The following is a 27,705-nucleotide window of genomic DNA, read 5'->3' as shown; positions in this document are numbered from 1 at the left end:
GGCGAGACAGCGCGGTAACTACCTCCATATGAAATTAGCCCTTCAATTATACCGGTACTTCTGGGGTGGACTGAGATTTAGGCACTCAAATGGGCCAAAAGTTGGGCTTTTGTTCAGCAAGTTATGCTGGTGCCGTCAGTGAAAGTGTGTTCAGGTGAACACAAAAGCTGGAGTTTGTCTAGTGTGGTGCCTCTTTTCTTTTAGCTCTGCTTTAGCGTCACAATTTGTCTTCACAGGAGCAGAAATCAGTGCTTGATTAGAAGAGTTCATTTCGGTGTGTGTTCATCAGGGCAGACAAGAGCCCAGGCTGCTTTCCTGCCCTTCCCTTTTTTCACATCGGCAAAGTACTTTGCTTTCCCCTCCATCTGAAGTCTAGAGTCCGGTCCGACCCCTCCATTATTGTGCTGAACGAAGGAATACACGTGAGTTACTTGAAAAACCAAGAGCTTTTTCATCTCTCCGCCTCTCTGACCCCAAGGGTGGAACCGCCACACCCAAGGCGGTTCCCCATCAGCAGAGCTCAGAGCTTGAAATGTCACATCGAGGTGGGACAAAAGTTCAGAGGTAAATACAGCGCAGTTTTTGTGTAGTAACGGGACATACGTGGGTGCAGTGATGTGCTGAAACGCGCGTGATCGTCCAGGCTTGAGCTGAACTGGCTGACAGCTAGGACACTTCCTTGCACACTGTAAAGTTAATCGGTATTTTGCTCCTCACTTCAAAGAAAGCAGACACAGAAGACGACGTTCTTAGTGCTGGACGCCTACTGCAGGGCCATTAGGATGGTCCTGTGACAGCCAGCGAGACAGTGCCTGTGCTCGCCACATCCCTCTCCCAAGGGGTGAGAATGTCCTGATTTTAGGACCTGTTCCGAAACCGTTTTTCCACGTTACCCAGGGAATCTGTTCTGGTCCTCCCTGTGTGCTGAGATATATCTGACCCGTGAGAGGGATTTCCCATGAGACTTGGGCCCAGTCTCCAAGTCTGGGCTGCAGTTTCAGAGTTAGTTTTCTGTGTTATTTCCTATATCGTAGGCCGAAACGGAAAGCTGACTTAATACCTGGCGTGCGCAGAACCAGAGCCTCCTCAGGCAGCGCTGCCACCTAGCCTTTCGGCGCAGCCGGCCAGGTTTGAGGGTAGCCGTGGTTTGCATTGCAGCTTCTTGTGCCAGGCTTGAACAGCAGCGCTGTGAGCAGCCACCCACCCCCCGTGCCAGTGGAAATGCACCCCCGGAGCACCTGAGCTTGCAGCTCAGAAGTGTTTGTGTATAGCTAGGTATGTGCATATGCGGACAGATCGATTACCTAGATTTCAAATTTGTTGTTAACCCCCCCCGCTTTCTGGAGCTCCAGGGCACGGGAGCTGACTCAGGGTTGTTGAGCGCTCTCTGCGTTGGTGTTTCAGGTAATGTTTCAGCTCAGGGTTAGGCACAGGCTTTGGGCAGAGCTGGACCCGAGCCTCAGTCTGCCCTGAAATAATGGTGAAAGAAGCAGGACTTAAATCACTCGGCGTCACTGTATCCTGTTGGAGAGCGTGGGCCAGCCCCTGACACCTCACGGAAAAGCCATGAGCCCTCTTGTCACACCCCAGTACGGAGAGTGGGGGCTGCAGCCAGGGCAGCGGAGCACAGTGCGCCCCGAATAGAATGTCATGCAAGAGAGGAAGGCAGCACAAGGCATCTTCTCAGCTAGGAACCAATTTATTTCCAAGTATGTACATATCGCACAGCTCAGCCCAGCGTTTCCCCGGGATCAGCCCACAGAGGTCCCTGAAGCAGTCGCTTACTGCCCTGAGTGCAGCAGCAGCAGCAGCAGCGTGGCTCAGGGTGGGCTCGGGGTGGGGAGAGGGGGCGGTGGCTGGAGGGGCTCCGGGGGGGTTGCATAGTTTGGCTACGGGTCCACCTGCAAACCTGGCACCTTCGGGAGAGTCACTGGGTCTCTGCCACGCATGCGAAGGCATCACCTGGCACCTCTGCTTTCAGCGGCCGCCTGCCCAAAAGGTGACCTGCCAGGGAGGGACCCTGCCTGCAGCTGTGTCCCAAGGTCACACAGCTTGTCACCGACGGCAACAGCAGGAGACCCGAGAAGTCCAGCCTGAACTCAAGAGGCAGAACTTTGTGATAAGGCAGTCCCGGTGTAGCACCAAGACACGTGTGCTGGAGACGACCCATCCTCGCACAGTGCTGTTCCTCTCACATTCACCTTCCCGCTCCTCCTCCTGTTATCCTGAGGGCTCTTTATTTCCCAAGCTCTTTCTAGATGGTTCCACTCCTATGCCTTGGGATGCCTGTCTCTTTGGTAGAGAACAGCACTACCAAACGCTTCAGGCATGCTTGGCCAGCACCAACCTGTTACTAAGGGCATGGCAAACAGCACAGGTTGCGCTCGCTGCCTAGGGACCTTGCTCTGAAGTGCCCAGGTCCAAAGCACCGCTCTACTCTGAGCAAGGAAACGGCGAACCTCTCGTCTCTCTCTGGGATTTCAAGGGAGCCTGCAGGACCGGGCTGTATTCAGCCAGGTGAGAAGGGGCTGCTGTGAATCCTGCCTGTGTTTCACCCGGTTCTCCTGGAATCCCTGCCAGAAGTAGATAGGGAAGAGCTGGCGCTGGGAGCAGAGCCCTGGAGCCCCGGCTGGGATGCTGCAACATTTGCCCGCAGCGACTCGGGCTGGGACAAGAGCAGAGCTCTGGGGTGGTCAGGATGCGCCCGGTCTGGGGCAGGGTCTGAGCACAGCGCTGTAACCCCATGGAGATCACAGGAGGGGTCGCTGCCGCCGGCGGTGGCAGGTAAATCACCCATGGAAACGTGAGATCTGCCCCCTCCTCCCTCCTTTTTCACCCATTCCTTGAAGCTCCCCCAGCGCCTGTATGAACAGGGACGTGGGCGTACGTCCCGCAGCTTTCAACGCTAGCGAGTCTTGATCCTCCTGCACTGCTGATCCGGAGGCCCTAGGTCCTCCTGGGCCATGCCAGGGAGCTCAGGAGCTCTCCTTGCCACAGCTCTCCTCCCCGAGATGGGTAGGCGGAGGGCCGAGCAGCTCCCTGTGGAGGCACGCTGGCCAAAGGGACCCACCGGGCCACCTCCTCGCTGCAGCCAGGCACCCTCACATGTCCACGACGCAGTCGGGTGCGTTTGTCCGGATAGCGTCAGAGATCATCTTGGCTCCCGACTGGCCGATGCGGTTCCCCTGCAAGCTGGGAGCAAAGAGAAGAGGAGCTCAGGCTTGGACACGAGGCAGAGCAGGATCCTTGGTGGGTATGAGAGATGCTCCCCAGCTTTGCACCAGCATCCAGCGTCGGCTGTACCCTCCCCGCGCCATCCAGGAGCTCGTGCTGGGACCGCGGTCACAGGGGACTCTGGGTTCGAGAGCCCAGAGGCAGCCAGGTGAGAAGCTGGAGAAAGCCCCTGGAGAGCTGGAGGGGCCGAGCCAGCCCGTCCCTGTGATATTTTGGAGAGTATTTGGCTTTTGGGGTGGTTCTTCGCCCCAGAGACAGAGAGAGCTGTGCGGGTCTGGAGCTGTGCGGGTATGGTGGCTGTGACGCCGGGAGGAGCACAGGGCGCCCTTGCCCCCTCTCCCATTGAGGAGGTCCCTGTAGGGCAGCCGGGAATGGGCAGTGGCAGTGGTGGGGAAGGTCCCCGTGGTCTCCCCCGTCCCTGCCTTACCATCCAGCGCAGCAGCCACTTACTTCACGTAGGTGAGGCCGTGGTTGCCTTTCAGAGCGGTGGCGATGCAGATGGCTCCGTCCATGCCCAGGGAGTTTTCCTGCAGGCTACGGGAGGCGGGAGGGTCAGAAAACACCGGCCAGGGAGACGTAGCCACCAGGAGGGAATGCATGCCGTGGGTGTGGGCATTGGGAAAAGCCACCAGCTCAGGGGTTTGCCCCACTGAGAGCTGCTGGCCTGGCTGTCCCCTCACTGCTCCCTCCAGGAAGGTCTGGAAAGGCTCTTCTTTCTGGCTCAGCCCAGGGAGCGGGATACTTACCTGAGGCGGCGGAGGCTGCGGTTCACCTTCAGCGCGTTGGCCATCGCCTTGGCCCCTGCCACGCCGATGGAGTTTCCCCGCAAGCTGCAAAGAAAGGCAGGCAGTGAGGAAGGACGGCCCGGGGCGGCCCCGCGCTCCCCGTGGGTGAGAGGAGGAGGTGGGAGAGGTGGCCCCACACCAGCGAGTCAAGGGACAGGCAAGCCAACTCTGGTAGGACACAATGCAAGGGTGGAAGTGGTGCTGAGCTAAGGACCAGGGTCTCGGACACCCCCAGGGAGCGGTGTCACAGCCACGGCAACTTGGTGGCCCCACCGAGCACTTACTCCAGGATCTGCAGGCTCTTGTTGACCATCAAGGCTTCTGCGAGGGCTTGGGCACCGGCCGCGCCAACTGAAGCCACTTGCAGGCTGCCAGAGAACAAGGGCCCTTCAGCGCGTGTTGTGAGGTGGCCATGGTGTGCTAATTAGACAAGCTAATTAGACTGCGGTGCCAGGGCCCCGCCGCAGCCTGGATACTCACTGGAGATCTGCCAGGGTTGTGTTGACCTTCAGCGCGGCGGAGAGGGCGGCCATTCCCTCGTCTCCGATGGCGTTCTCCTGCAAGCTAAGACACACAAGTGCTGTGTCTGCCCACGGCCCCGGCACCCAGGAGGAGGGAGAGGGGCGGCGAGCACAGGGCACGGTGTGCCAGGCTTTCCCAAATGGCTTGGGGGGGCCCCCGGGCCACCATGCACTTACAGCATCCCCAGCCAGGGACATGCGATGGGGACACAGGATGGACTGGAGCACATGGAGGAGGCAGCAGGCAAAGCCACCTCCCCTGGAGCAGCGTGAGGGCAGAGTCCTTGGACAGGTCCCAGTAGGAAGACGCTGCCCAGGAACCTGCCTGCCCGTGTCCCCACTTACTCGAGGCTGGCCAGGCTGCCGTTGGACTGTAGTGCTTGTGCCAGGGCCGTGGCAGCTTTTGCCTGGATGAAGTTCCACTGCAAGCTGCGAACAGGAGAAAATGGGAGGTGAAGCCTGGGGCTGCGAGGATGCCCCGATCCCTCCGGGCTCAGCACCCATCCGCTCCCATCCAGTGTGGTGGAGGCCGGGAGGTGACCCATGTGCAAGACCCCGTGGGTCCATCCAGGATGGCACAGCACACCTCCCGTGGAAGGGCGATCCAGGGAAGCCACTCTCACAGCCTGGAGGGGCTGAGGCCCAGGAGCAGTGTTCCTGCCCCACATCCACGCAAGGGGCTTCGAAACCATCCAGGTCCAAGGGGAAACTCACTGGAGGGATGTGAGCGCCCGGTTCTCTTTCATCGCTAAAGCGATGGCCTTGCCGCCTTCGTCGTACAGCAGGTTCGCTGCTAAGCTAGAGGCAGGGAACAGAGGATGCAAGTCACACACACAGAGTTTGTGACACTGTGCAGCAGCGTGGGTGTCCTCCTGGGGCCCACGGGACTTACTCCAGCTTCCTGAGGGTGCTGTTGGTCCGCAGGGCACGGGCAATGGCAGGGCCTCCCTCCTTGCTGATGGAGTTCTCCCGCAGGCTGGGGAAAGACACTGGGCTGGGAAAGAGTGGCCGAGGCAGGGCATCGGCTGCTCCCCTACAGCCCCCCTCGCCCCCCGCTCTGGGGCTGAGACCTTCTATTGCAACGGCAGTCTGTCTGACTTGCGCCTCCATCAGTATCTACATCCCATCAGCATCTGCATCTTCATTCCTTGCATCTCCATCAGCATCTGCATCTCCATCAGCATCTGCATCCCCATCAGCATCTGCATCTTCATTCCCTGCATCTCCATCAGCATCTGCACCTTCATTCCCTGCACTTCCATTCCCTGTGCATCCTACAGCTGTGGGCACCGATGGCCCATCAGGGCTTTTTCCCAGCCTCCCGTCCCTGCTGACGTCGTTTCATTGCGAGGCGTCAATATGACATCCGTGACAGCCATCCATCAATAGCTGAACGGATACTGTCCCAGGGGGAGAAAGCTAACGATGGAGAGAAGACACTCGCAGCCGGAGGAGGGACAGAGGCTGCTTTCAGCGTCCCAGAGCACTCGTGGAAACAACCAGCCACGAGCCCAGACTGCCGAAAAGTTCCCTTGTCCCGGCAGCAGCTTTTGGCCAGGGTGGCCGGAGGGACCGTCACTTACTTGAGGTTGATGAGTCCCTTGTTGGAGCAGAGAGCCGCTGTCAGTGCGGTGACCCCAGCGCTGCTAATGGAGTTGCTCTGGAGACTGAGACAAACGGGGGAAGGCGTGAGGATGGGCCAGTCTTGGCATCGCAGGTAGGCTGCGGGGTCATGTTTGGGGTGAAAAGTGCCATTTCACTGAAAATGGGCATCTCCCAGCCACAGGAGACGGGGGGAGCCAAGACTAAAGGACAAACTTTGGGAGCAGCCAGGCTAGGATCAGCATCTCCTGCTCACCGCGGCAGCACCGACCCCACCGAGCAGAGGTGATGGGGTTTGCCAGCACTTCGAGGCAGCCTTGTCCCCGGCCGGCTGTCACCGCGGCTACCGGCTCAGCTGGGGATGCAGTTCCTGCGGTTTTTGGGTCCTTGTCACGCTGTGGGAAGCTGATGACGGACCCAGGGCACAGCAGCTTGTCTCCAGGAGCCCTCAGCCCTCCGCTCTGGCCAGGCGGGAGGAGCGGTCCTCTCTGGCTGCCGTTCCCAAGGGGGATGAAGGCCGCATCATCCCACCCTGACTCTGCCAGGCCCCAGCCCATTACCTTCCTCGTTAGCCAATTCCCATCACTTTTGAGAGAGAGAAGACCCAAAGCTACTAGTATCCTCCAAAAGCAGAAAAAAAATCATCATATGGGTTGAGGATTAACTCCTTCAGTGCTCCCTGGTGGAGGCAGGGCCAGCCCGGCTGCTGCTGGCGTTGCCTGGGGCTACTGCATGGTGCTCCAGCCTGCACGGGGCACGCGTGGCCCCGTGCCGCTCCAGGGGACGTGGAGCAGGAGAGACGTGGGGAGGGTCTGGGGTGGTATGAGGGGCTCTGAGAGGTGGGAGGTGTTGCTGGAGTAAGGAGGCTGGGCTGGGCTCTGTTGGGCAAGCAGGAGACCAGGCGTGGAGGAAGAACTTACTCGAGGCTTTGCAGACTGTGGTTCACCTTCAGAGCTTCGGCCAAGGCAACCGAGCCGTTGTCTCCTACCGAGTTGCTGGAGAGTCTAAGACACAAGAGGAAGAGCAGGCGTTACCGGCAGCCGCACTGCAGCCAGCTTAGATTTGCCGGCAAAGGATTCATCTCCCCCAGGCTCTTTCTGCTCCAGCAATAAGCATGAACTTGCTGCGGTCTCATTTCCAACCTACATACACCTCTGTTCTTGTGTGTTGGTTTTGAGCTGAAATAGCTTTTAATGTATCCGCAGGGCCTGGAGACCTGCCGCTTGCCTCTGCTGGAGGGAGGACTTGGCCTTTTGGTTCTTTACGTGGCTCCCTGCATGCCCGGAGATCTGGAGAGCATCTCCGCGGGGTCGCTCCGAAAGCAGCGCTGTGGTCCTTGCCCCCCTCCGCCCACGCCAACCCCCTTGGGCAAAGCTAGCACAGTCCGTTCTGCCTGCATGGCATGGCCCAGCTCCCTGCCCACCGCTCCTGCCCGCACATCCCGGGAGACGTGGCGCTGGCGTCGCCATCCCTCCACCTCGTGCTGCTCTTACGTCAGCTCCTTCAGGCTGCAGTTCTGCTTCAGCGCCTCTGCTATTTTCCTGGCACCGTGGGCTCCGATGGCGTTTTTCTGCAGGCTGCAAAGGTGAGGAAGGCACCCATGAATGTCAGGTGCCACGTCCCCATCGGTGGCACCTCGGTCTGCTGGGTGGCTGGGAGGGGGGACAGGAGGTCCCGGTCACTCACTGCAGGGTGGTCAGCCTGTGGTTGGTCAACAGGGCCTCGGCCAGGAAGGTGGCACCATCCTCCTTGATGGCGTTGTGCTGCAGGCTGCAAGGAGAGAGGAGCGAAGTCGTGCACGGCAGCCACCGCAGTGGGGCGAGGGGCCGTGCAGGGTGGTGGTCGCCTGCCCTGGCGTTTGCTTGCCCCCGTCCCTGGTGTGAGAAGGGCGTCTGGCCCCCGAGCATCCCTGCCCGGGGCTCTCCCTCCCTCTTCTCCCATGGGAGATGCCTCCTCCCGTGCACCAGCACCCTGTGAGCTCCTGCGCAAGGGATGGACCTGGACCTCGACCTCAACCTGGACCCGCTGAAGCTGTGAGGCAGGAGGGTCCCAACATCTCTGGCCCAGGGCTGCCCCAGTCACCGGATCTCAGCCGGCTGCGCTCGTGCTCGCTGCCCGGCACATCCGAACCCGGTTGTGCCCAGGGTCTCCCCACCTTCTGGCCCTCGGGGTGGGGAAAACCTCGATGGGACGGGAGAGGGCTGGAGGGTGCTTGTCCTAGGGATCTGCTCCCGGAGGTGCTGCAGAAGTTGAGACTTACTTCAGGGAGAGCAGGACTTGATTTTTTTTCAGCGCATCAGCCAGTGCTTTTGCTCCGGTGGGGCCGATGGAGTTGCTCCGCAGGCTGGGGCGAGACGGGCAGAAAAGCCAAGGTTAGCAAAGCCAGAGCGGCGTGTGGCCGGTTTAAGCCAAATGCCTCCACGTGGCACAGCGAGGTGGGACATCAGGCCGGCAGCTCGCAAGAGTTACGTTCACCTCTTGAGCGGTGGTGGCTTTGGGGGCTGGAGATCCTCCCCAGCTCGGTCAGGCCGGGTGGGATCCAGCCCCACTGCGGCCATGGGAATGGTTCCCGGTGGGGAACGCCGGCATGGCAGGAGCTGGTAAAGGGGGAACACTTACTCCAGCGCCGTCAGGCTCCTGTTCACCATCAGCGACCTGGCCAGCGCTTTGGTTCCCTTATTGCTGATCTGATTTTCTGCCAAGCTGCCCGGAAAAAGAAACATCGGGTGTTTTTCAGGGGGAGAAAGAGGCTTTTGCAGCCCCTGGCATGTTTTAGGACGCAGCTGGGACGGGTGAGCAGAGGAAAGGTATGGGGAGCATTTGGTTCGTGGTACAACCGTGCAAAGTGGTGGATGCTCCGAGGTCTGCTCTCCTGGGGTGGACACCAGGCAGAGGATTGTAAGGACAGGGTGGAAGGGGGAGTTTCTAGACTTAAAATTCATTTGTGTCGTGAAAAGGGAGCTCGGATCGCGGCGTGGGGGACTCTACGCACAGCCACGAAGAAGGGCAGGGAGGTGGGAAAAGTGGGGACCCATCTGTCTGGGGCAAGGCATTTCCCTGCGTGGGGTCAGGAGCCCGTCCCCTCCATACGTCAGATGCTCCGTGCGGAGCCTCGGGTGTCCAGCAAACAGCCGTGACATTGGGAAGCAGTTTGTTGGGATAACCCATGGATTTCTACACAAATTTTTAGGACCAGCGAGGAGGCAGCAGTCCCAGGAAGGCTGGGTGAGACAGCCCGCCCAGCCGCCGCGAGGACACAGGGGGTAAGGTCACCGTGCCCGGGTGCAGGAGATCGTGTGGGGCTGTCCTTGTCACTAGGCACCCTGGGGAGCCAGTGGCAGAGATGTTCCTGGAGGACCCTCACCCTGGTTTTGAGGTGCCCCCAGCTCTGCTCTGCATCCCCAGGAACAGCCTGTCTGCCCTGAGCCAGGTCCTACCTGAGCTTCTGGATCTGGCAGTCCTTCACGCTCAGCACGCTGCCCAGCAGCTCCATCACATTGTCCTTAAACTGGTTATTGTCCAGCCTGGAGAAGATACAAGGAAAGAGCAAAAGCGAGCGTTTGAAGAACAAAGTGGAGAAAGGACTACCCTCCCGTGACATCTGCCCATCACAGGTGGAAAAACTCAAGCACTGAAGCAGAGCTGACCCAGTGCCATCCCCAGGGCAGCTCTCTGCTGACGGACAATGTTGGTGGGCCCACGTCTCCCATTGAGACCCGGGATTTTGAGTCACAGCCCGGCGTCCCTGCTTGCTTCTCCCGGTACAATCCGACCAGGACTCACCTGAGGTTGTGGCAGAAGAGGAGCTGGGAGAGCAGGCTCTTACAGACATTGTAGGTGAGGCAGTTGGAGAGATTCGTCTCCTTCATGCAGACGTCAGAGACCTGCAGGAGATAAGCCAGGGCAGAGCAGTTCACAGGGGTGAGCATCCCAGCCAAGCTCTCGTTCTTCATTGCTTCTTCCACAGTCTTAGCGATTTCCGTGTGCTGAATTTCGTACAGGCAGTGCATGGTGTTCACTGTCCGCGAGGAGATGACGTAGTCGGTGTTCAGGCAGCCCTGGAGGAAGCTGATCGCTTGGCTCCTGAAGCTGTTGTGCTCGTCCTTCACCAGCAGCCATCCCGAGAGCAGCTTGTTCACCTGCGGGGAGAGGAGCCCGGAGAGAAAACGCACAAAGATGTCCAGGTGCCTGTCCTCTGCCTGCAGCGACCTCTGAACAGCACTCTTGAAGTGGTTGAAGAAACCCAGCTTGGGCCAGGACATCCCGCTCTCCGTGAAGAGGTCGAATATTGCCCGCTTCGCAGCTGTGTAATAATAAATAGCCGCTAGAAACTCCTGTATGGTTAAGTGGGAGAAGTAGTAGGCTGTGAAGGACTGCATCTCTTCTTTGAGTAGGAGTCGACTGCACAAGCTGCTCTGCAGCAAGGAAAGGTCAATGCCGTACGCCTTCATGTCCTGCTCGTAAAACACGTATTTCTTTTTGAGCAGCCCGTAGAAGGCCAGTCTGCCCAGGCTGCCCACTATCTTCTTGCTGTTGTTCACAGCCTGCTCGATCCTGAGTGTTTCTCTTGGCTTTTCCGGCCAGTCGCTGCTCAGAGCCATTTTAAAATAATAGGAGTAGATTTCTGATAGGGTCTTGGGGACGACGGTTGTTTCTTGGGATTGATCGGTGCTATTTTTTAGGTAATAACCAATTGAGGAGCCAGAAATCCAGCAAAAGCCAGGAACAGTGCACATGACGTGTAACGACCTGTTAGCCCTGATGTGGTGCAGGACTTGGCTGGATAGGTCTCTGTTGTCAAGGAACATCTGATCCAAGAAGTCCTTCATCTCCGCAGGTCCAAAACCTCGTATTTCTGTCATCCGGTCAACAAGCCCGCCGGGGATTTGGCTGGCTGCCGTTGGCCGCGACGTGACCCAGACAGAAGCCTCCTGCAGCAGGTTGCCACGTATAATGTTGGTGATCAGGTTGTCCACTTGGATCTCCTTTTTGGGATCGGTGCATACTACTGTGTTGGAAAAATCCAAAGGAGTCTTGAACTCATCCAAGCCGTCGAGGATCAGCAGGGTCCTGGCGGCTCCCGCCGAGATGCAGTTCGGCTCGGTGATGTGAGGGAATGCCAAGCAGATGAGCCTCTCGGCAGAGAGCTTCTCGTAGGTGTTGAGCTCCCGGAAGGTGAGGGGCAGCACAAAGATGATGTCCCTGTTGATCTCCCCCTTTGCCCAGGTGTAGACAAACAGCTTCACCAGCGTGCTTTTGCCAATCCCGGCCACTCCGATGGTGACAGAGATCCGAGGTGGGATGCTGACCTTGGAGAGAGGCAGGAAGAGCTTCTCCAGAGGGATGCTCTTGGATACATTTCGCAGGCCTTTGGTGGCTTCAATCTGCAGGATGTCATGCTCCTTCTGCTGGATATCAGTCAAGCCTTCCACCAGCAGCAGGTTTGTGAGTCGCTGGAGGGGACCCGTCTCCAAGCCGTTCCCATAGTAGCTTTGGAGGCTCTCCAGGTGCTTCTGCACCATGGGTTCTGCACAGAGAGAAAGGAAACGAGGGAGTGAGGAGGAGGATGGTAACCACAAACGCAAATGAGACACACTGCTTCACTTTTCTGCCATGGCCATGCAGAGAGCCCCCACAGAGCCCTTACGTCCGGGCAGGAAGGTATGTGCCAGGGCCCGGAGGGCACTAACAGGCTTAAATGGCCCTCACCAGCCTCACCCATCAGTCCAGGAGCCCATTTAAGCTCAGCCCTGGGCCTTCAGCCCCTGCCTAAGCTATGTGGTAGGAGCACTTGTCTTACAGCGCCATTGCGCCTGTGCCTGCTATGGACCTTGTCGATCTGGACCTTGATCTTGGACCTCATCGCTCTGCACTTGCCCGGTGACCACTGGACTGTGTCTGAACCTGGTTGCCCTCGCTGGACCTGATCCTGACCTCTGGATTGACTTCCCAGCTTGACTTCAGCCCTGCCTCATCGCCATATCTGATGAGTTGGACTTGTGGCTGAACCTGGTGACCATCTCTGGACCTGTCCTGCTCACCTGGCTCAGGTACCACGGCCCCTGGTACAGCGTATTTAAACCCTCCGACAAAGGCTGGACGAGCAGGCGATGGTGCTGCAAGAGATTCAGAGCAGACACCAGCCAAGGCTGGAGCCTTCCAACCAGGAGGGAAACCAGGGAAACCTCTCCTGGCAAGAGGGTTGCAAGGAGAGCCTGATGTTGGGGCAGCCACCAACGGATGGGGTCAGGGATGCCTAGCCGTCGTCCTCCTGCCAGTTCCCAGCCCAGCTGCTGGGAGCGACTGGAGTGATCTGGACGTTGAGGACATTAAAGACTCCTTGGGCTGCCCAGAAAGGTGTGCTGAGGGCAGCGAGGGGCCTGGAGGAAGGTCCCTCAGACCTGGCAGACAGCCCTTGTCACCCCCGACTGTGTCCTTCCCCAGCAGAGACCCTGAGATGGCACTGTCACTCGCACGGACGCTCCCATCGGAGCTGCCAACGCTGCCCAGCTCTGTGCACACCTTGGGGTGCTCCAGCAAGCGCTCACAGCCAGGACATGTGTGCAGACACCCCTCATTGGGTCCAAAGTGGACTGCCTACCATAGGCAGTGATGTGAAGGTAGAGCTGGGAATTGGTGGTCTCAATGAAGGTCTGCAGGGACTGGGAGGCGTAGCTGCCCTTGCCAGCCAGGACGTCCACCACCGCCCTCACCTGCTCGGGCAGGGAGCTCGCCTCCTGCGCCCGGCCGGCCTCCTCCGCCGTGAGGAGGTCCAGCCTCCGCAGGTAGCAGATGATCTCCTCCAGGAACTGCGGTGAGATGGACCTCACCAGCTGCTTGCGGTAGCGATTGATCCAAGCCTCTGCGGGAGAGGAGAGCAGGAGAGTTGGGTCTTGAACGAGCCCCGGGCGTGTTGCTCGGGGGTGATGGGGAAAGGCAGCAGTGGAGCACCCCATCTGACTGTGAAGGTAGCAGGGGGTAAACTAGAGCCCTCCAGAGCGACCTGCCAAAGTCCTCCTTGAGATGATGCCATCCCAAAGCTGTGGCAGGCTGTTTCATTAGGAGCTGCTTGGTCAAGGCAGCAGCTAGCGAAATTGGAGTCAAAGAAACCAAAGAACACAATCATGAAATAACATTTCCTCCTGGAAACCAAGCCCATGCAGAGATAAAAGTCTGAGCAAGATCATTTATCTTCAGAGACAGCCGTTCCCCCTGTGCCAGCACAGCGGTCCCCAAGCCCTCAGACTAGGAACCGCTGTCAACCCTCACGCCTTGGTGCCCCACCTTGTCCCATTTTTTAATCCAAAACTCCACCAAGATGATGGATCTCCGGCTGCCCAGCCACCACTCACCTTCCATCAGAGGTCTCCCGTGACATGGGTGATCCCCGGGTGAGGAGCGCTGTGTTGGCAGCAGCACGGCCGTCCCATGGACCGCCCTGCGTCCCCCTGGCCGGCTCACAGCATCAGTTGAGGCTCCTCAGCCTTTATCCATGTTCCTGGTGGAAGAAGAGGAAAAGCATCAGGAGCAGGGTGGGAGGGAGCCCACCTTGAGCAAACGTGATGCTGACTGTGGTTGAGCCAAGGGTCCATTCATCAGCTTTTGGCTGAGACCAGAGTCCCTGGCGCTGTGGACCTGGCAGGGACCATCACGCTGCAGCATCTTTGCCCAGACCTCACGTGCCACCAACTTGGTGCCTTCACCACCAGCACTTATGCCAGAGCCTTTCTCAGGCAGAATGACTGCATTAATTGCCCTGACGATGCCCCCGTGCCATCTGCGGGTCACCCGGCGAGCGCCTGAGTGCCACCCCTGTCACCAGAGGAACAGCAGGGCTGTGAACTGCTCATGCGTTTTCCTTCTCTGTGTTGTGAAGGAAGTTGTGGGGCAGCAGGCAGAGCGACGAAAGGCCTGTTTCAGTTTCGAACCCACCTCGCCGCCGTCCAGAGCCTCCGTCAGGGCTTGCTGAGCGTGGCCAACACCACATCCTGTTGCAGAGCTCTGTAGATGCTCCACTTTCAGCAGCACTGGTGAATCATCGCCCAGAGAAGGAGCATCTACCTGCTCCCTCCCCCTCGGCCGCTGCCAAACCATGCTGAGGGTTTGGTGTTTTAAGAAGTGTGTCTGCTCACCGACTCCAATTGTTTTTTGAGCAGAGGTGGAGAGGGAAACGCCTCCACGCCTGAGAGTGCTCCCAGCTTCACCTGTCTTAGCAGACGGCACTGTGCTATGGCCTCTCCACCAGCCCCAAAGTCATCTCCAGGAGCTGGCTGTGTCCAGGTGGGAACGTCTCAGCCCCAGGGGCTGTCTGATCACAGCAGCGATGCAAACACAGTGTCCCAGTGCCCTGGCCTGTGTGCTGGCACGGCATCCTTTCCTCACCTCCACCTGGCCTACAGGATGCTCTAGATCCATGCGATCACCCCCACGCGTGCCCGTCGGAGGCACTGCAAGGAGGTCCCTGCCCGCAGGCAGCATTGCCTTTGCCCAAACCCACTCCTGAGTGGAACGTGGGTGCCGTGGGGGCTTCGGTGCAGCCTCGCCAACAGGTACAGGTAACGCTCGCTTTCTTTGGTCAAACCCAACCTCTTCCAGGGAGAAAGGACAAATGTAGCTTGACCAGGGAAACTTGGTAGAGTTTCCAGTCCATGGTGCAAGGTTAAGGTGCTTGGAACATCTCCTTTGCAGACTCTTCTGTTCATCCTCCTGCCAGGAGAGCCATGCTGGGGTTTATTTCTCCCACCAGAAAACGTAAGGGCTCAGCCACCAGCAGCAGCCGCCCAGCCGCACGGATGGTGGCCGGGCTGCAGGATGGAGGACCAGGCACAGCGTCTCCCAGAGCCGAGTCCCTCACAGACCCCACTGGCTGGATCTCTCATCGAGACCCCTTTGCAGCACGTCCTACGGAGTGGGTTAAGTGTCCGAGAGGTGCTGGGTGACAAAGCACCGGCCCATCCCCAGGTGGTTTCACACATGGCTTGGACAAGCCCTCACAGAGGTGGGGGGTGCTGTTGTAGCTGGGTCTGAACCCACAACCTTTCCCTCCAGGAGGGAAGCCCGCGTCCTTCTGCTCTTCCTCGGCTGCCCAGCTCTGACCCCCTGGTTTCAGAGGTGGCAGAGGTCCACGCTCCCCCTGGCAGCGATGGTGGCCCCACAGCAAAGCCCTTTTCTCCATACAGGGAGCAGCAGGGCTGCAGCAGCAGCTCGCCTTGCTCTTCACCCCCCAGGCAGTGGCTTGGTCAATTAAGATACCATCAATTACAGGAGCTCGGTGAGCAATTCACAGTGAAATTTTCACCCTTTGATGTCTTCTTGTCTCTAACTGGCCTGGAAAGTTCAATTAAGTCTTTGCACGCAGCAGTCCCCAGGTCTCTCATCTTCGCCGTGCAACCAAGAACACAGCCAAAATGAAAGGGGGTTTTGCTGCTTGCAGCGATGTTCCCCACAGCCCTTCCTCTGAAACACGGCTGGCGAGAAAAAGCCCTTTGATGGGGGGAAGCCTGCTCTAACGCCAGAGATTATTTGATGGTGTCCTCCGGTGCCACTTCAAAATGGATCCCGCTGCTGGAAACCAGCAGCTGTGGGTCAGCTCGTGCAAAGGCATCTGACTGGGAGAATAAAGCAGCAGAAGACATAAAGCAGCAGAAGAAATAATGGAGTGCCTGCAATTTTTTTCTGCTTCCAGTAGATATAAGTTTCAGGTGCAGCTCTAGGACCAGCCAGTGATGCTGGAGGCTGCATCCTAGGAGGGTGAAGGGCGTTATCTACTCTCACATGAGCTGTCTGAAGGGTAGAGGCCAGTCAAAGCCAATCTCTAGAACCCCTACAGAGATCCAAGATGTTTCCAGGATGCAACCCAGCCCATCCCGAGGCTGCTGGGATGAGTCGTCTTCTGGAAGTGCCGCACTCCTCCGTGCCTTGAGACTGGAAAGTGGCATCCCCGTCCATCCTGCGTGCACGGAGCTCAGCCCCGGGTTTGCAGCCATCGCTTGGCAGGGATCAAGCCAGGACAAGTGCTCGTCCCTGCCCCACTGGCAGCCGGAGAAGCAGTGATCCAGCGATGGTTTGTGTCTGCCCTGCCTTGCTGCCTGCATCCCCGGGGGCACCGGGATAAGAAGCTGGAGGGGGGAGGCTGCCCAGCCGAACTGATGAATGGCGTCTGCAAGCCCCAGGGAGGGAAATGGGGGATTTTGTTGGCAAGAACTTGGCAATAACGCTTTTTTTTTTGCCTGGTGTGGTCCGAGAGCCCAGCCCAGGGGAAAATCCTCCCATCTGAGGATGTCCAGTCAACACTGATGTGTTCTTCCAGCAGCTTTAATCCGACATCCCACCACCTCCACATTCCACCATCCCCACATCCCACCACGCCTGTTAGCAAAGGGTCCCTGCCCAAAACCCATCAGTGCCTGGGAGCCACAACCACCACGCTGGAAGGTCCCTGACCTTCCAGACAACCCTCCAGCAAACAGCCACTACGTTTTTCACCACGTGCGTCCTGTTCCACGATTCAAATTGCCTGGCATCAACACCAGAAAACATGGACCTAGACGTGTACCTGCTTCTGCTCATCTCTGGCTCTAATTATGTACATGGACTTTTGCTCCTGGAAGTCCAACATGGACCAAAAGCAGCTTGCTAGGGGATCAGAGATGAAGGGACAGTCCTGGGATGGCCACAGCACAAAGGTGGCTGGAGACCACAGATATTTACTGCCTCTCTGCTCTACCTGGCCTCTCAGATCTTCCTCCTGCCAGGAGGTGGCTTTGGTTTTCATACAGCAGCCATTCCCCCCCGGACAGATCCATCACCCTGTGCTTTGGGAATCTGCTGAGGACTCGGGACTGTCCCGCGCCAGGAGCCATCGCAGCCACCACCAGCAGCGTCACGGCCACGTCGGGCTGCAACGCTCAGCAGTCAGAAATCTGTGGTGGTTGCCAGGCGGGGGCTCGTGGGCAGATTCACCGGCAGCGTCAGGGGACGCTGGTTGGCACCTCGAGCAGGGCTTTCCAGCCGGCAGAGCCCTGGGGACCCGACCTGCTGCGGTGTGCTGGGGACAGGGCTGAAGGGTGCCTAGTCTAGATGGGCACCAAAGCGCTGGGCAAGAGCTCCTGGACGGCTGCAGGCACCCGCATATGGAAAACATCAGAAAATGGGCTGATCTGCTGTATTTAGGTACGTTATAAAGTTTTTATAGGAACTAATAATTGCATCATTAACCAGGTGCCTGAAGGAGCAGAGAAACGCCCGCTCCAGCACGGCTCCGTGCCCCCAAACACGCAGAAAACCCTCAGCCTGGCCGTCGCCTTCTCCCCATCCCATCACTGCGGGGTTTGCCCGTGCAGCTGGTTCCTCAGAGATCTCCAGTTTGGGGTGACATGCCTCGGTGCAGCTCGAACCCCAGCAGCGCAGCACCCATCTCACCGCTGCTCTCCCTCCCCCAGACATGGGAACGGAGAGAAACCAGCCCCGCGAGACCTTCCCACCACTTCCTGGCACGCTGGGTTTCCTCCAGCAAATCTCAGGCTCCTTTACCAACACTCTCTCGGAGCTTTTCTTTATTTCTCCTGCCATATATCCACCCTGAACCCATCCCGTTTTGGAGATCAGCGAGCCGCTCACAAACATTTGCCAAGCCAACATCTCCGGCCATTCCCCCTCAGCTGAGCAAATCCTGAAGCCAGGATGCAGGCTGCCACCTTTTGGCAGAACTGAAAAGATTTCACATTAGTCGTTTAGGTTAATTAAGCAAAGCAATGAAGTATCTTCTGCATGATACCCAATTAGGAAACTTGCAGATTTGCAGGTAAAACTCACTTATCTAAAGTTACATATGACTTTCAGATGCAGTCTTTTTTTTTGGTCTGGATTTAATGCTATTTAATGCTAAAATTTATTGCAATTACAGATGCCAAATCTAACCCCTACCAGGCTGCTTTTTTTTTCCCCCAAAACCCCAACCTGAATAACAGGGCCCAGACACAGTGGGAGTTAAAATAGCGAGTCGTGGAGGCAAGGAGCTGTGAAGGACCTCCGGGCTGAATGCCAGCAGTCCCAACACCAAATCTCACCAGGAAAAAGCAAAGATCAATCTACAGGTAATTCCAAACAGATAAAAACAAAGCTAAGTTCAGATGAGAAGATCTCTCGCAGGGTACTGCTACACCTCGCGAGCTGCAAAATGAAAAATGATGTGTTTACTGAGCTGATCGTGCCCCCAGGACACTTTACCACGGACACGCACACAGCTGATTGAAAAGCAGATCCTCTCCCCGCAAACAGCTTCTGCCCTTCTCGCCTACGGGGTCTCGGGCCATCAGCATGAAAATTGGGAACGAGCCGCTGCCAGCCTGCCTCCGTCACCAACGCCAGCCCCATCCACCGGCCTCGGGGGATGCGGAGCTCAGGGATGCTGAGCAGTACCCACCCCGGCACCCCGCTCGGGGTCACCCCCAGCTTTCTGGGGTTGCAGAGCATCCCTCTGAAGCCGCAGCTTCGGACCGCCAAAGGTGACCATGAGTTCCCCAGAAAGAAACTTCCGTGCAACGCGGACATCCTTTGCGCCGAGCTCTGCCCAGGCTGCCCCGAATGTCCGGCCTCGAGTAACCCTTCCAACGCGGTGGCCAGACCCCAGGCACTGGTGACGTCTCGGTGGGTGACAGCACCCAGCCAGTGCTCCAGCTGGTCCTCTCCCCAGCAGTCCCATACCTATAGGATATGTAGTGCCCCTAATAACCTTAAAGTGCTTAAATAACAGCAGGATTAAGCCTAATGCAGTGACGCAGTCCAGCGTGCCTCGGGCTCCCTGCCCACGCGGGCACCTGGGTGCACAGCCACTGGGCACGGCCACATGTCCCTGCTGCGCTCTGTCACCTTGACCTGCTCCCTGCGCCTCTGGGTCCTACGCACCCTGCAGTGAAAAGGGCTGAAGGAGGCACCAGCTGCAGCTTTGGAGACCTCGGTGTTGCTGTTCCCACCGGCTCAGCTCCGGGAAGGCGTGCCGAGCCCGTTTCCCAAAGGGGGACACGGGGGTGCAGCTCTGGGCTTCAAGGTCCATCAGTCTTGGAGTGCCGACAGGCCCAGGACCCTGCCTTGCTCTTTAGTGCAATTTTGCGCTGTGCCACGGGTGAGTACGTCGCTGATCTCATCCTTTTCTATTTGTGGTATATATTGAGGATTGCTTTGGATGGTTTTGAAGTGGAATGAATTCAACAAATGACATTAACGTGGGGGCAAAAGCTGACGCTGCACAAGGCGGAGAGGCTTTGCGCGGGCAGGGCAGCCTGGCTGCGGCTGCCTTCGTGTCTGGGCAGGCGGTAGCAGGCAAGGGGACAGAATTTGCGACAAGTGCCAGGTCCCCCACGAGGTCGCACGCTCGTCTCCATCACTCGGGGCTCGGCGCCATGCACCACTGCACCCGCTCCTGCCAGCGCCGATGGCCGTGCTGCGCCAGGCTGCTCTGCCGGGTGCTGCTGGCAGTCGGTCACGTCTTGCCCGTCCCAGGGATCTCTGCCCAACAGCTCCTGGCCCTGCCACGTGTTAGCCCAGCCACTCCATTTCACATGGCCGTCGCAGCGAGAGGTCTGCGGCAGCTCATCCCCGGGCAGGAGGGCTGAGCGTTGCCTCCCCTTCTCCCCGTACCCCTCCAAAGCAAAACCAGCCCCACCAAAACCTTACCTTGGCCTCGTGCCGCCTTCCCCAGGTCTGCGTGGGAGCAGGAGAGCAGAGAGGGCATCCTCGTTGTGGCGGGAGGATGCAGCCTCTTCGTGCCCCTGCTCAGCCCTTTATCCCCAGAGCTTTGCTTCCTCCTCGCCTGGATGCTCGAGTTCAAGGTAGAAAATGGAAGCCCCTCCAGTTGGTGGCCCCTGCCCCTGGGGGCCCTGCGGAGGTGACAGGACCCGGCGGCGGGGGCGATGCTCTGGGCAGCACCTGGGGACGGTGGGTCTGGCTTCCCCAGCCGCCTGCCTCCGCCGTTTCCAGCCCGGTGGCTTTTTCTCTCTTTCAGTTTGCTCCTCGCCCCTTCCTGTGCCGTGGGTCTCGCTCGATCTTCCTTCCTGTCAGCGCAGGGCTGCCGCCTATGCAAATCGATGCGAGTTATCTGCTGAAAATACAGCAGCGTGCAGTAACCACCCGTAGCCCCGACGGTGGGGTCTGTCCCGACAGGATGCTCGGTGCATGGCCAATTCACCAGCTGCAGCTGCTTTCTCCCAGGAGAGCCACGAAACCAGGCTGACCGACGTCCAAATTACACCAAATTCCCTCGAAGCAGAACCACGAGCTCACCCCGGCCTGGGAGAGCTGAGGGTTTTTGCTCCATAACCTCCTCGCTAGCCAGGAACTCTGGGGAGATCCCATGGAAGAGGCTGGTGTCACAGCAGCTCTGCCCTTTGCTGGGCCATGCACGGCAACATTTCCATGAGTAAATTCAAGTTGTATCTTGAAAGAGCAGAATAAAAGGGTCGGAATAAACTCCCCTTCCTCCAAAGCCATTTTTCTGCCAGTGCTGAATGTTTTCTCGAATTGTGAGTTTCTAAAGGATTGTTTCTAAGTTTCTAAAGAGTTTCTAAAGGATTGCACGGCACCAAGGAGCGCTGCATCCGCACCCGAGGAGCCAGAGCCACCGCAGCAGCGGGACCGGCGGGATCTCCCCTCCCCAGCTCCGCTCAGGCAAGTGGCGTTGATCATTATTTTGCATTTTGCTTCTACAAAAACCTTAATTTTTAAATCCTACCCCAGGTTTTGCTGGCATTTAGGCAAATGCTATTAATTCTGAGGTGCTGAGCAGAGAAGTCCCCTGAAGGCAGGTGGGCAGGGTGGCACAGCAACACTCGGACCCAAGGCAAATAACTCTGCTTTCCGTGAGTCCCGGGGCAGAGCGGCAGTGCCCAGGGAAGGGGGGGGAGAAGCGCAGCTCACCAAAATAATGGGATAATCGCACGCCACGGTGGGGTTTGCTGCCATCCTGTTCTATACCCAATGGCTCATTTTTTTGGGCCAAGAGCTCCTGCTGCCAGGGTGGTCTGGGAGAGGTCAGAGTAAGCACAAGTCAGTGATGAAAACAGATGAAAATAGCACATCCCGTTAGGAGACCTGCCGTGGTGGGGTCCATTTATATCTAGCAGGTAGCTCTAACGAAGCTGCATCTAAATCTATAATTACACATCTTTCCCTCCACCAAGTCTGGCTGAGAGGTGGTCAATGACTGATAGTGGAGATGATGGTGGAGAGGATGGTGGCCGATGGAGCTCTCACAGTGGAGAGCTGGTGGGGGACGGGGTGGGCTGACGTGCACGGTGAACTGTGTTTGGGGAGGAGAGGTGGGGGCAAGCAGGAGTCGGGACCTCCAGCCACCACTCTGGGCTCTGCATCTCCCAGGGATTGCTCCAGGCACAACAAGCCTCGCTCTCCGCCAGTCCTAGGGCTGCGCCTGGTAAGGGGTTAAAAGCTTTCATCTCACAAGTGTTAGGTCTGTTGGTAATTTCCTACCCTGTCAGGAGGCTGGTTTCAAGAGGAGACAGTATCTGGGAAGTCCCATCAGCTGTCACCTTCCCGATAAGCTGTAGCTAAAGATCCCTCGCGTCAAAAATGACTGTGCAGAAGCCCCAGTCGGGGCTGTACCTCCTGCTTTCACAATTATTCATTTATGTTAAATAATGCATCTGAATTATTTCTTTGCAACTGTATATAACACATCCTTCATGTATTTTCTGGGCTGTTTACTTGATTGAAACCCAAATTTCCCAACATATTTAGTAAGTTCAACCTACCGAGTTCCCAGCAGGATGAGTTCACACACATCCACAGCCCCTGCTCGGTGTCTCTAACCGGCCCGGCGAAGCTCGTGAGGTGACACAGAACTCGCAGGGGTGGTTAGAAAAGCCCCAGAGACGACTCTGCTTATTTTGACAGGCCCGGGTTGCTCGGCAAGGGGGTGATCAGGGACCGTCCCCCGAGCTCAGCCCAACGCAGAAGTCATTTGCCTGGGGATAACAAACCATCCCGTCTCTGGAGGGGGCAAGGGGATGCTCCTTGGCAACAGCCGGGTTTCCACCCCAAGGAAACGTGGAAAGCACGTTACCGGAGGACCCGCGACCCCTCCTGCTATCCCAGCGCGGGGGTCTATGAGCCTCGGGACGGCTCCGGGGCGGAAGGGGCATAACCCCCAGCGGCCCCCCGGGGGGTCACGCAGGGGCTCTCAGATTTTAAGCGGTCAGTGGCTGAGGACGAAGCAGGCGGCTCGGCCGATGGATGCGCCGCCGTCCCCGGCCGAGGTCCGCCGTATCCCGCCGGCTGCCCGCCGGGGTGGGCGTGGCCGGGCGTGGCCGGGGAGAGGGATGGACAAGTGAGACCCGCCCAGCCGGACATAGCCGAGCCGAACCGAACCGAACCGAACCGAACCGAACCGAACCGAACCGAACGCAGTCGGGTCCAGCCGAGCTGAGCCGAACAGAGGTGAGGAGAGGCGCGACACCGCCCGCCCCTGTGAGGGGAGGTGGCTCCGCGCCTACCCGGGCTCCCGCCGAGACCGGCGATGGGCCCCCGCAGCCGCCCCGTTCCTTCCCCGCCTTCGCCGCCGCCGTGCCCGAGGAAGCCCTCCCGAGCGGGGCCGGGCCGGGGGCTGAGCCGGGGCCTCGGCAGCCTCGCACGGCCGTGCGACCTCACTGCTTCTCGCCCTGGCAGAGCCCCGGGACCGCCCGCGCTGCCTCATGGCTGAGAAGAAACTGATCGTGGTGTTCGGTGCAACCGGTGAGTGCTCGGGGAAAGGCCCGGCCCCTGCCCGGGGGTGCCGCCGCACCTCCGAGAGCCCCGGGGCTGCCGGGCTCTGGCCCAGGCCGGTGGGAAGGGCGAGGGTTGGGCCGTGCCACAGTGGCCTGCCCTGCTGCTGTGGGGAGAGGTGCTTCGGGTCCCCGCAGCAAAAGGCAGAGGCATCGGTAGCTTCCAAAACGCCCAGGCTCTGGGGGCCCCGTGGAGGTTCAGGGGGTCTGGAAAGCACCGGCCTGGCTGGAGCAGCCGCATGGGAACAGGCGGTGGGGCTGGCAGGAGGGTGGGTTGGAGGGACTTGGTCCTTGTGTTGTAAAGGAGAGCGTGGGGTTGACCAGCTCAGTCTCACAGTCCCAGCTCCCTTTATGAGCAGAGCCCTGTGGGAAGCCGGGGCTCTGAACAGGTCTGCACCTGCAGGGGCTCAGGGGGGCTATGTGGCCCGGGCTCTGCTAGAAGATGGGACCTTCCGCAGTGACGTGGAGCCCCATGAAGAAGGAGGCTGAGGAGCTGAAGCAGAGGGGAGCTGAGGTCGTGAAGGCAGAACAGGACGATGAGCCATCACTGGAGCTGGCCTTGGTGGGTGCTTACGGAGCCTTTGTTGTAACCAACTTCTGGGAGCACTGCAGCGAAGAGAAGGAAATCACACAGGTACTGGTGCTTGCTTTAACTGGGACTACACGCGGAATGGCCTGGGAGGAGGGGATCGAGGGACAGTTGTGTGGCTCCAGGATCTGGTGCCTTCAGGGAGTTGGTAAATGCCACGAGACTTGGCATGGAAGAGAGCACTGCCCGTGAGTCAGAGCAGCAGGAGTGGGAAGACCCGGCTCTGCAGAGCCTTCCCGGGCTGAGCCAGGACTGTTGCTGCCTGCAGTCCTGTAGTTCTCTGCACTTGCAGCTTTGGGGCCAAAATGTGCTGTGGTATCAGAAATCCCAGGGCCTTCCCCAAGGGTGGTGTTTACCCCCAGGACAGGTTTGCAAGGTGGCACAATTGCTATGCCTGGATGGCAGTGAACAAAAAATAAGACATGTTAGAGCAGTTATGTTGGCCCTGGCAGATCTTTAGGGCTGGTGTTTGTGTGCTTGGTGGAGGAGCTAGCACTAAAGCTGGAGGTTGTGTGGCCTTTCTAATGTAGGATGGTGTAAGCAGAGGACTCTGCTCCACCTGGGCAACTCACAGGGCTCGCTGGCCCTGCTCAGCCCTGGTTCCCGCTGAGGGCTCAGGGTGCCAGATGCTGAGGAGCTTGCTCAGCTGGCGTGTGTTGGATCCTGCCTTCCTGCCCAGTGCAACAAAGGGGAAGGGGGGGGTATAGGGATGATGAGAGCCCCCGTGTGTCCCATTCTCCTCTTCATGGCCGGCTTCACCCAGGGAAAGCGGCTTGCTGACCTGTCGAAGCGCCTCGGTCTGCACCATGTCATGTACAGCAGCCTGGAGAACGTGAAGCAGCTGACAGGGAGCCGGCTGGAGGTGCTCCACTTCGACGGCAAAGGTGTGGTGGGGGAGTACTTCCAGAAAGTTGGTGTTCCCACCACGACCATCTGACTGCCGTTCTACTTCGAGAAATTCCTCTCCATCTTCAAGCCACAGAACGTCCCACAGGGCGATACCTTTGTCCTGGGTAAGATGGGACCTCTTGCTCCCCAGGTCACTGTCCTGTAGTTGTCATCTGCTCCCGCTGTGCGGAGGCTCACTGAGGGAGGGGTGAGGGAACTACCAGGGCTGATGGGGAAAAGAGGCCTGTGCCAGCTTGACCACAGCGAGTTGCAGCTGCATTATGGTCCTTCAGACCTGTTTGGTGGCCTGCGAGAGATAAGTGAGATCCTAGTCCTGTTTCTGGTGCTGAGGGCTGCTCTGCAGATCCCAAAGTGTTTCTGGACACCCCAACTCCCTGCAGTTGGGATGTTGGAGGTCAGAGGTGGGGCTGCAGATCCAGGCGAGTCACAGTGCTGGTCTGGCCGTTCACGGTGTCTCAGCTCAGCCCTGCAGGTGCTCTCGTGGCTTGCCACGCTGATGGGTGCTCTCGGCTCTTCCTCACCTCGTGTTCAGAGGCTGGGTGCTGAAAACTCCAGCTCCTCGGAGCTGGGCTCCCTCAGGCAGGGCTGCACTCTGGCTGGGATCACTCTCTGCCGTACAGCGCTGCCCATGGGGCACACCCCCATGGATGGGATGGCGGTGAAGGACATTGGGCCTGTTTGTGCTTTGCCTGCTCAAGTCCCCGGAGGAGTACGTAGGCCAAGTGGTCGGGCTCAGCATTGACAAGCTCACTGAGGCAGAGTACGCTGCTGTCCTCTCCCAGCAGACGGGCAAGATCGTGGAAGCCAGCAAGGTAGGAAGTGTCCCTTGGTGTATGTGATGTTCTTGAGGTGGGGGGAAGCTGGCTCAGGGCCCTGCAGCCTGCCTTGAGGTGATGGGGGGACGATCCTTGCGCCTTCCCAACAGCTAGGTGCTCTGCAGGCCCCTGCCCAGGCCAGGCTGCTGCTGGCTGCGGGTGGGCACCCCTGCCTGGCAGCAGCAGAGGAGCAGCATGCCCAGCCTCTCCCGTTGGTCTGGAATAGTGGGGGCTCCCGTACAGGGGCTGAGCATGGATAGCAGTGGCAAAACATGTGCTGTCCTGCCCCAGCACATGTAGCTGGGGCAGGACACACCGAGCCCTCGTAGCTCAGTGTACGGGTACAACCCAGCACTGCTGTCCAGGATTAGTCCCACTGCCCCTGCGTGCGGCTGGAGTACATGTTGGCACTGAAACTGCCTTGTAGGTATTGTCACTGAGACGACTCATGCTCGTGGAGACGCACGGGTGCCCCCGAGCTGGTCCATGCCTGGCTCTGAGGGGTAACTGAAACGGGAGGTCTCCAGAAGAGCCAGGGGCCAGGCAGTCACTAGTAGGGCTGGGCACCTACAGAACAGGTCTCTGCTGCGTGCCCAGCCCTTCAGCACGTCTTGCCCGAGGGCCTTGTGTCACTGTTACAGTGCTCCTGGCCTCTTGCTCCTCGCCTCTCATTGCCCCGGGACTTTTTAATTTTCGTTTGTGCCCTGGCTGCGCTGCTCCCCTCTGGCAGCCGATACAATGGACGAGTGGTGCGGTGGCTCTCTGCTTTGAGAACAAAGCATATTTCAGCAGAAACAAAGCAGCTGTGATGCTCTCTGCAGGTTCTGCTCTCTCGGGGACAAATAAGAAGCTCTTTTCTTCCCATGCCCCGGCACAGTGCAGAAGCACAGGGGTTCACCCTCTGCTTCAGGCAGGGAGGGTGGGTGCTGGGGTACTAGGGGCAGCCTGGGTTGCTCAGGCTCTCCAGAGCTTTCCTGGACCCCCCAAGCCTGTGTTTCTAGAACCCCTCAGCCACAGCTTGTGCCCTGGTGCAGGGAAGGGCTCCCTCGTAGCTGCTCCAGGCATCTGCTCCTGGGGAGAGCAGGTTGTGTGCCTGAGCCCACGCACAGGCGGCTGTGTGCCAGAGCCGGGTGCTGGCCTGAGGCGGGTTGGGCCCTTCCCTGCTAGGCAGGGGTGCAGGGTGCTCAGCAGCACTGCCCTGCCAGTGGCTGTGGCTTCAGGGGGCAGCTGGCTCGGGACAGATCCAGAAGGAGCTCCTCAGCATCTGTGCGGCGTGATTTCCCCACCACCACCTTGACACCTTCTCACGCTGCGTCTGGAGGAAGGGTGGACTGGGGGCAACTCTTGGTTGCTTCATCCTGCCTCCCACCAGCACGCTCTGGAGAAGCCTTTCCTCCGCCTTGCCCTCGCACAGCAGGGCTGCTGCTTCCTTCACACAACCCCAACCGAAATGACTTGCAGAGCCTTCCTCACCACAGTGGAAATAACGTGGCAGGTTGCTCTAACGCAGCCCTCTTCAGCTTCCCTGCGTGGTCTAAGGGACCTCTGCCCTGTGACAACACTGTTTTTTCCTCAATTCTTTTTGCAGATCTCACCAGAGGAGTATGAGAAACGTGGCTCGCCTGGGGCCAAGGAAATGGCCGCTATGTTCCGTTTCTATGCCCTGAAGCCAGACTGCAACGTGGACCTGACCATGAAACTCAACCCCAAGGCCCGCGCCGTCCATCAGTGGGTGGCAGACAATAAGGCCGCCTTCTGAACCTTCCACCCCAGCTTCCACAGCAGGTAGCGGGAACTGGCCAAGGAGGTGAGCTGCGCTGAGCCACGCTGCCTTTCCAGCAGCTGACCCCGAAAGGCTGACCCTGCCAGAGCCGGGAAGGGCTTTGGTCCATGTGCGTGCTGCAGGGCTCTCCTGCGACTGGCTTGAGACTGTTTAGAGCAGTGCAACTAGAATGAGAGGAGAGGCTGTACAGCTGCAGGCAGGCAGAAGCGCTACCTTTGCACGCTGTTTTCAGGGCAGTGTTTGTTTAGCACTTCGGGGTGTTTTCATGGCTGTAGGGTGCTGGCGGCTCGTTTTCCCAGGATCACCCTCTTTCCTAGGCAGCTCTGGCATACAGCACCACTTGGTGGGCTGAATGCATAGTACCTCTGGGCCCCGCAGGGCAGTGCCTTCTCTGCAGCCACTGCAGGTACCCACAACCAGCACTGCTGCGGGCTCCTAAGCAAACAGAAAACTCCAGGGTTTCTCCATGGAGCAGGTTTGGGCACTGCAGGTGAGCCAGCAGCACGCCTGGAGAGGCAGAGTGCTGCATTAGCACCACGCTGGCAAAAGGGGACTGCGCAGTGACTTCCTGTGCTGTGTAACATGAAAGCTGAGCCTAATTCCTCAAGTCAGACAGAGCTAATTTCAGTCACTGCCCCCGTGAGTTGAGTAAAACCTTTGCAAGACTGTCCAACCTTAGGATTTAAGACTCAAAA

General features: G+C 58.6%; 2 protein-coding genes across 2 annotated transcripts; one reads left to right on the top strand and one right to left on the bottom strand.

Moving 5' to 3' along the window:
* Positions 1-3,101: 3,101 nt before the first annotated feature.
* On the bottom strand, positions 3,102-13,520 carry NLRC3 (NLR family CARD domain containing 3). Its single transcript, XM_050906222.1, has 18 exons — positions 13,495-13,520; positions 12,856-13,004; positions 9,926-11,669; positions 9,580-9,666; positions 8,762-8,845; positions 8,403-8,486; positions 7,829-7,912; positions 7,636-7,719; positions 7,063-7,146; positions 6,124-6,207; positions 5,433-5,516; positions 5,255-5,338; positions 4,886-4,969; positions 4,500-4,583; positions 4,304-4,387; positions 3,981-4,064; positions 3,685-3,768; positions 3,102-3,192 (listed from the first exon to the last, which is right to left on the bottom strand). The coding sequence occupies exons 1-18, from the start codon at positions 13,518-13,520 to the stop codon at positions 3,102-3,104; spliced, it is 3,189 nt and encodes a 1,062-aa protein (XP_050762179.1).
* A 9,325-nt stretch (positions 13,521-22,845) lies between these two features.
* On the top strand, positions 22,846-27,678 carry NMRAL1 (NmrA like redox sensor 1). The gene is given in 7 exon segments (XM_050906021.1): positions 22,846-22,885; positions 23,318-23,369; positions 23,371-23,548; positions 24,267-24,516; positions 25,033-25,091; positions 25,093-25,224; positions 26,816-27,678. Coding segments are annotated over 7 exon segments (882 nt in total). The 3' UTR covers positions 26,987-27,678.
* Positions 27,679-27,705: the final 27 nt, after the last annotated feature.

Source organism: Gymnogyps californianus, chromosome 15, assembly GCF_018139145.2.
Source record: "Gymnogyps californianus isolate 813 chromosome 15, ASM1813914v2, whole genome shotgun sequence".
Classification (NCBI taxonomy): Eukaryota; Metazoa; Chordata; class Aves; order Accipitriformes; family Cathartidae; genus Gymnogyps; species Gymnogyps californianus.
This window is presented reverse-complemented; position numbering and strand designations above follow the sequence as displayed.

What these genes read in the sequence shown, in the direction of transcription:
- NLRC3 (XM_050906222.1), bottom strand. Translation starts at nt 13,520, where the DNA reads ATGTCACGGGAGACCTCTGATGGAAG. An exon ending in CGGGAGACCTCTGATGGAAG is followed by an intron (nt 13,005 to 13,494) that starts GTGAGTGGTGGC and finishes CCTCTCCCGCAG; the next exon opens with AGGCTTGGATCAATCGCTAC. An exon ending in AAGGGACTCATCAACCTCAA is followed by an intron (nt 5,517 to 6,123) that starts GTAAGTGACGGT and finishes GTCTTTCCCCAG; the next exon opens with CCTGCGGGAGAACTCCATCA.